General features: G+C 34.3%; 1 protein-coding gene across 1 annotated transcript; it reads left to right on the plus strand.

Annotated features, from left to right (window-relative positions):
- The first annotated feature begins 1,024 nt into the window (after positions 1 to 1,024).
- On the plus strand, positions 1,025 to 2,674 carry LOC139875942 (uncharacterized). The gene is made up of 3 exons (XM_071863238.1): positions 1,025 to 1,337; positions 1,500 to 1,710; positions 1,816 to 2,674. The coding sequence occupies exons 1-3, from the start codon at positions 1,025 to 1,027 to the stop codon at positions 2,672 to 2,674; spliced, it is 1,383 nt and encodes a 460-aa protein (XP_071719339.1).
- The last annotated feature ends 6,409 nt before the right edge of the window (positions 2,675 to 9,083 follow it).

Genomic DNA, 9,083 nt, shown 5'->3' on the forward strand with positions numbered 1-9,083 from the left:
CCTTATGTCAGAACAGAACGCAATACACTGACAAAAACAATGTTGGTTAAACTATCTAACAAATTAGAGAACCCGAACACCAAAATAAGACAAAACCTACCCCGAAACACCGAAAATAAACCCGATCAAAACACATCTGCCAGAAGCATGTATCACTTACTTGCTCCAACTCAATATATTCCAAAGCATTTTACGGTACAAAACAAACCAAATTCAAAGAATATGACCCAATCCTAAGATTAGCAACATTAATCGCCTCAAAAATACTCAATACAAAGATGATCACAACTTTTACAGTGAACTTGACCAAACAGGCAAAAATTAGAATTCAAACCTATGACGACCAAGCAAATTAGTTCTAGTAGGAAGCCTATCAAGAACTTATCACCATATATAAATATTACAATTAAAATTAATTCTTTTAGGTAGGAAAGACAACAATTTGAAAGAAGCCATATCATTATTTGATCCAAGCAAAGCAGAGTCAATAAGCGATTGTAAGTTTGACCGAAAATAAGCATTTTGAGCAAAGACTCCAATACTCGAACGAAAATATTTATAATGGATAAAGAGATATATGAAGATGAAGCAAATCACAAAGTCAAAGATGTGGTCAACTCACTCTCATCACAATACATGAAGAGACAAAAGCATTTTATTAATTGTAATTGTATTTCATTTATTCACTAAATATGTATTATTGGTTGAGAGTTAGTTACAAATTAGTTAGTAGTTAGTGGTAGTTATCTGATAGACATAGAGATAGTATAAAAGGGCTGTATTCTTCTTCATTTGTACTGTAGAAACATTTTATCCTCATCAATGAAATTCATGGCGATTATGCCAAATTCATAATCTTGTTATGGTATCAGAGCGAAATCACAATCAGTGATTCGATCTTCGTTCTATCAAATTCACTAAACATCACATAAACTGATCATCTTCATCACTCATCTTCAGGAAATTGAAAACCCTAATTTGTCAATTTCGCAACTGAAATCCTTAACCTAACTCAAATCAAATCATGTCGATCAACAATACTCACAATTCAACTGAAAATCTCACCGAAGAGGACCATAATTCACCCAATCATCCGCTATTCCTCCATAAAAATGATCATCCATGCTTGATTCTCATATCAAAGAAGCTTACTGGTTCCGATAACTATGGCTCATGGAAGCGATCTATGATGATTGCCTTAAATGCAAAGAACAAACTGAAGATCGTTACAGGTGAACTTGCTGAACCAGAAACTAATTCAAGAACAAGAGCACTATGGGAGAGGAAAAATGACATGATTATATCATGGATACTCAACACGATGACGGATCAGATCAGTAACTCACTCAATTTTGTCAACACTGCAAATGAACTATGAAAGGTGCTTCAGGAGCAATACTCTCAGCTTGATGGCCACAGAATCTATCACTTGTCTAATGAAATTGCACAACTCAAACAGAATCAATGTTCAATTGAGGTATACTATCACAAACTTAAAGGATATTGGGATGAAATTGATGCTATAGAGGCACCATATGTATGCACTTGTGTCTGTACTTGTGAAAATGGAAAACTGAACATAGAAAGGGATCAAAGGAAAAGGCTCATGCAGTTCTTGATGGGACTTGATGAGTGTTACTCGAATATCAGAGGACAAATCTTATTAATGCAGCCTCTACCAAATGTCAACAAGGCCTATGGAATGATTAGGTAAGAAGAAAGGCAAAAGGATTTCATAACTACTAAACCTAGCATATCTGTTGCACTCTCTGCACAGGGTTAATACAACAACTCAAGCTCTTCACAATACAACAGGTTTAACAATAGCAACACCTCAAGATGGAACCCTAGGAGGACCTCAACAGCTAATGGACAACAGGAAAGAAAGAGCAACTTCAAGAAAGGAATCTTGTGTGGTAATTTTGGTTTAGAAGGGCATCAAAAGGAAGAGTGCTATAAGATTGTAGGATATCTAGTTGGTTATCCATTACATAGCAAATATACACCTCCAAATAAAACATCACCTCAATACACGACACCATCGAAGAGTGTCAACTTGGTAACCACAAATGATGGCAACACTGAAATGGCAATGAATGCTAGGATGGATCAGTTACAAAACCAGCTAAACCAAGTGTTAATCATGATGCAGAATTCTCAAAGGGACGGTGAACCTGGCACATCTGCAGGTACTCATAAACTCATTGCATCACACATTTCATCACAGAAATACAGGTTTATTGCTTCACTTATAGCACATGTTAAAGATGCTTGGGTAGTGGATAGTGGTGCCACAGACCACATATCCACCTCTTTATCAAATATGCACAATATTCACAATAGCCACACACCTATTCTTGTCACTTTACCTAATGGTCATAACACCTCTGTAGCCACAATTGGTTCTGTCACCATTAACCAAAACATAATCCTTCATGATTTATTCTACATACGTAGCTTTTCATATAACTTACTCTCTGTAAGCAAACTAGGTCAACACATTCCCTTATCTGTACTATTCACACCTCTATCATGCTATTTTCAGGACCACAACAAGAGGATTGTACATGGCACCCTCTGTAATGGTCTTTATGTGATTCATCAACAACTTAAGGCTTCCAGTCACATCACAAACCAGCTCACCACATCTACAACTGATGAAACTACTCTATGACATTCCAGACTTGGACATCCATCCTTTCAAGTCATGAAGTCTATCAAACCTTTACATTCGGTAATAAAATGTACATACACAACTGCTAGTTGCAATATTTGTCCTTTATCAAAACAACACTCACTACCTTTTTCTGTTAGTAATTCTCATGCATCTTCTGCATTCTCACTTGTACATATGGACATGTGGGGTCCATACAAACACAAAACAATGAATAATTGTACTTACTTACTCACCGTTGTTGATGACTACTCTAGGGCCACATGGACTTATTTGTTACCTAGCAAACATCATGCTATTTCACACATAAAAACATTCCATACCTACATCAAAAATCACTTTCAACCATCTATCAAAACTATAAGAACATATAATGGAACAAAATTCCTAAATCAAACTCTAAATGAATTTTTCAACCAAAATGGAATCATACACCAAACAAGCTATCCATACACACCACAACAAAATGAAAGAGTGAAGAGAAAACACAAAAAACTTTTGGAAATAGCAAGGGCTATAAGGTTTCAATCTGAGATTCCAATTCATCTTTGGGGACACTGTATCCTCACAGCCACCTATCTCATCAACAGATTACCCACCAAACCTCTTCAACACAAAAGTCCATATGAACTACTCTACAACACAACACCTGACATCTCACATCTCAGAATCATTAGTTGTCAAGCCTATGCACACACTCATTCAACAGACAAATTTCAATCCAGATCCATTCCTTTTGTCCTACTTGGCTACTCCACCACACAAAAAGGTTACATACTCTATGATCTCCAAAATCACAAAGGCTTCACAAGCAGGCATGTCTTATTTAATGAAAACATTTTTCCATTTAAATCCAAACTCCCATCTTACACCACATCTGAAACAATACCTACATCTGTACCTATCCCTCATTCTGAAACAATTCAAAACATAACTCAAGCTCCATCCACCAATATAACTCAAACATCTCCACCTTCATCAACAAATCCTGCACAAACTCAATCTCCAACTATTACACAATCACCTCAATCTTCACCAAATCCAAATATCAATGATCATTCTCCAACTAACACTTCTACATCCACAACACACAATACATCTCCAATCAATCCTCAATTCTACACTAACTCTAACCCTAATACTGACCACACTTCCACTCCTACTCAACCCACCAAAAGAACATCTACCAAATCACACACATTCCCAACAAAATACAAAGACTATCATTGCACATTTCCAAACTCAAAAGTAAATTCCATTTCAAAATTCCATCACTCTAAATACATTAATTACTCAAACATTATCTCACCTACCACTAGACATATCATCTGCACTAACAATTCCCTTGTGGAACCACATTCCTATACACAAGCATCTAAACATGTAAAATGGGTTGAAGCAATGACAAAAGAGCTGCAAGCCCTTGAATCCAATAATACCTGGACAATTACACCACTACCCACAAATAAAACTGCCATTGGCTGCAAGTGAGTTTACAGAATCAAATTCAACTCAGATGGTTCTGTGGAAAGGTTCAAAGCAAGATTAGTAGCAAAAGGCTTCACTCAAAAAGAAGGAACAGATTATAAAGAAACCTTTGCACCTGTTGCAAAAATGGTAACAGTTAGGGCACTAATTGCAACTACAGCTTATCATGATTGGGAAATGGAACAACTAGATGTCAATAATGCATTTCTCCATGGTGATCTAAATGAAGAAGTTATATGCACATACCACAGGGATATACCAAATCTGTTCCACCAAACTATGTTTGTAAATTACAAAAGTCTTTAGATGGTTTGAAACAGGCTAATAGACAGTGGTTTACTAAACTCACTGATTTTCTGATATCTTATGGCTTTAAACAGAGCTATGCAGATACCTCTTTGCTCACATACAATAAGGGTACCAATTTTTTGGCCCTAGTCATCTATGTTGATGACTTGCTTCTTACTGGTAACAATCCCTCACTCATTTCTGATGTTAAACAGCAGCTTGATACAACTTTTAGCATCAAAGACCTTGGTTCCATACATTACTATCTAGGGATCGAATTCCTTAGAAACTCACAAGGTATTACAATGTCACAAAGGAAATATGCCTTAGAACTTCTTCACTTAGCTGGTATACTTGATGAAAAGCCATCTAATATCCCTTTAGATCCAACCATTAATCTCATAGACAACATTGGTGAACCTTTACCTAATGCTACCCAATACAGAATACTTGTTGGCAAACTAATTTACCTCACTATCACTAGGCCTGACTTGTCCTTTGCAGCTCAAATACTTAGTCAGTTTAGTCAATCCCCTAAAACAAGTCATCTTCAGGCTTTATACAAAGTACTTAGATACCTCAAGTTGTCTCATGGACAAGGCTTACACTTTCCACAACATACTTCACTATCTTTACAGGCCTACTGTGATAGTGATTGGGCCAAATGTTCTACTTCTAGAAGGTCTGTAACAGGTTACTGCATTTACTTGTGTTCTTGTTTAATTTCCTGGCAATCTAAAAAGCAAGTTGTGGTATCTACATCATCCACTGAAGCAGAGTATAGGGCACTTGCAGTCTGCACTTGTGAAATAACATGGCTACAGAGTTTATTACATGACCTACATGTTCCTACTACCACACCTGTCCATATTTTCTGTGATAATGCCTCCACAATAGCCCTAGCAGCAAATCCTGTACAACATGCAAGGACCAAACACATTGAAATTGACTGCCATTTTGTCAGGGATAAAGTCAAAGCTGGTCAACTCACTATTCATTTCATCCCTTCTACAGCACAAATTGCAGATGTTCTCACCAAGCCACTCAACAAAGCTCCATTTCATACTTTGTATCATCAAGTTTGGCATATGTGACCCATACACATTGCCAACTTTGGGGGGGGGGGATAAAGAGATATATGAAGATGAAGCAAATCACAAAGTCAAAGCTGTGGTCAACTCACTCTCATCACAATACATGAAGAGACAAAAACATTTTACTAATTGTAATTGTATTTAATTTATTCACTAAATATGTATTATTGGTTGTTAGAGAGTTAGTTACAAATTAGTTAGTAGTTAGTGGTAGTTAGCTGATAGACATAGAGATATTATAAAAGGGCTGTATTCTTCTTCATTTGTACTGTAGAAACATTTTATCCTCATCAATGAAATTTATGGCGATTATGCCAAATTCATAATCTTGTTAGGTCAACCTTTAATTATTAATTCTAATGGGTCAAGGGTCAAACCCAATGAAAGTATCTGCTGTGTTTGTTTAATAAGTGCCTGTTGTAATTACGCCTTTTTGCTGCACCTCGTTTTAAGAGGTTATAAATTTCATCACTTACGTAAGTAGTAGTTAATTTATTTTATGTGTTCATTACATTGTCCCTAACAAATACTCGTAATTAAAAAGAAAAAGAATGTCCCTAACATACTCTTTATCTGCAAATATTCAAATATGGTACATGAATACTGATAACGCTTCCAGCCGTAATCTAGTATCTTCTAGATGTCTATCATCTAGATACCTCATTCTAGTTTCTTCTAGATGTCGTCATCTCATGTGGAAGAAGCAAACTTGAAAACAATGACGGCTAGTCAACTTTGACAACTCATATGGAAGTAGCAAAGTTGAAAACAATTACGGCTAGCCACCATTTTATGCGTTCACACCATCCCGTTCACACCATTTCACCTCCTCAGAATCTTCTTATAAATAGAGGTAGAAACCTTCATTGTAATAGCATTCAGAAAAAGTGTAATCACAACCTAGTTAGTGTGTGTGAGTTTGAGTGAATACATCCCTAGATAGTGGTGAGAATCCCTAATGTGTTATTTTGAGAGTTTTTTTTTTTGTATGAGTTTTGTAATACTCGTGTAATCTATTTTTGTTAGTAATAGAGTTATTTTCTCTCAAATTTCTGTTTGTACCAACGTCCAGGCGATCCCCTCTTAATCACAACAAATACATACAAGTAAAGATGGAAATCCATGATATACATAAAAAGTCATATCAGTTTTTACTATATTTGAAAAAATTCCATGAGCTTATACTGCTGTATTTTCATTCCTAATGTTAATGTTGTTATAAGACATAAAAAAGTGGCCGACAAATTTGTACATAAAGTCAAAAAGCAAATCCTATTTGATATCTCATGAATGAATTGTTCAGTGGAATTTGAGTAGTATAAGTAAGGATCGATGAATGTAAATCAAATGTACCAAAAATTATAATATACTCTCTCCCTCTCTTTTATCTTCTAATAATCAATAGCCTACAATCAAGAACCAGACCACTAAAGGTAGTTATACTGCTAAATTATAACACGTTATCAGCACGATTATCTCAACATTTATACTAAATATGGTTGGCCCTGCCACCTAACTAATATATGGTCGGTTATACCACCTAAATGATATATGGTCGACACTGTCGCCTAATTTACATTTATGTTATCTAGCATTTATTTATGTATACTAACATTTACATTTATGTTATCTAACATTTATTTATGTATACTAACATTTACAGTTATGTTCACTAACATTTATATTTATGTTATATATGGTTGGTTATACCGCCTGAATTATATTTCTGTAATCTAACTCTTATTAACTTCACTAACATTTATATTTATGTTATCTAACATTTATGATTACTTATGCAATTAATCATTATTTATTTCATGCATACTAATGTTTATTTTTATTTGAGCCTTCGGGGTCACACACATATACACCGAGACGTCAAATAAAATATATATATATATATATGATGTATATATATTACTCAAGTAACAAAATAGTAAATCGAAATTAATTCATTTACTATTCATATGAATAGTAAATGAAACGAAATTAATTAATTTACTATTCACATGAAAATGACATGATAGAAATTATTAATTATAAGTTACATAACATACCCCTAAAGTATTTGAAAAATACGACTTTTTAAATACATAAGATTTTCAAAATTAACAAGTTGATAAATTGATCTCATATATATACTCCGTATCTTTTTGAAAGATTTTGTCTTTTGTTTTTTTTTCTTTACGTATGATATAAAAAAAAATCTTGTCCTTTATATTACTCATACGCGTTTTGATATAGTGACTTTATTCGTTAACGTCAACTAACGACGTTACAAAGGTCATATATACATAACGATTGTTAACGTCAACTGACGACGTTACAACAACTATATTTTTCAAATATAAATTAAACATCCCCGTTTTCACATTTTCACAAATCAATCTTCATTTTCTCAAATTACTACTCTCAATTTTTTTTTTAAAAAGATGATTAACTCAAGGATGATTTTTCCTACTGTATTGGTCATAATAGCTATCATCCTTGTTGCTTGTACACCACTAGATGAACCTATATCTTATCCTTCCCTTATGATTTTATTATTTGTAATCATACCATTATTCCTTTGTTTGCTACTTATGAATCTAAACTAATTCTAATTTCATGTTGTTATTTGTCTATGAAAAAAATTGATTATGATTATGATTTATGTTGTTCATCTTTCTGAAAATAGAAAATGTCAAACTTATCAAAGCTTGAGTTTGATGCCTTAGACGTATCGGGAACAAACTACACATCATGAGTTATGGACGTAGAAATAAATCTTGGATCATTGGGTATTCTAGAAACTTTAAAAGAAAACAATACTTGTTCCGATCAAGATAAATTAAAATCAATTGCTTTTATTCGCAAACATATTGATACCACCTTAAAACATATGTTTCTCACTATCAAAGATCCACATGTTTTATGGGAAAGTATCAAGAGTAGATTCGATAATCAAAAGGAAATATTACTCCCAGCTGCGAGGGAAGAATGGAGAAATCTAAGGTTCCAAGATTTCAAAAGGGTAAGTGAATACAGCTCGGCCATGTTCAAGATCCGTTCAAAGCTTCAATTCTGTGGTCAAGAAATAAGTGATGCTGATATGATGGAGAAAACTTTCTCCACAATGCATTCTGCAAACATAACTGTGCAAGAAAATTTAAGATTGCAGAATTATAAAACTTTTTCCAAACTTCAAACTTATCTCTTAGTTGCAGAAGTTAATAAAGAATTACTGATGAAAAATCAAGAATCTCGTCCTACCGGTGCGGTAGCATTTCCTGAAGCTAATGTTATTAACAATAATAATAATAAAAGAAGAAATGCACATGGACGAGGGCGTGGACAAGGTCGTAGCCAAATTGGCCAAAACCATCATCATGGAAATTACCATAACAATAATAAAAATCATAATTATGTTCGAAATCACCCTTATGGTAATGGTCGTGGTGGTGGTCGTGGTCGTGGTGGTCGTGGACAAAGAAATAATAATCCACAAAATTATAAAATCCAAACACCATACAATCTCACAAATCACAATGTTGAAGAAG

Source organism: Rutidosis leptorrhynchoides, chromosome 11, assembly GCF_046630445.1.
Source record: "Rutidosis leptorrhynchoides isolate AG116_Rl617_1_P2 chromosome 11, CSIRO_AGI_Rlap_v1, whole genome shotgun sequence".
In the NCBI taxonomy this organism is placed as follows: domain Eukaryota; kingdom Viridiplantae; phylum Streptophyta; class Magnoliopsida; order Asterales; family Asteraceae; genus Rutidosis; species Rutidosis leptorrhynchoides.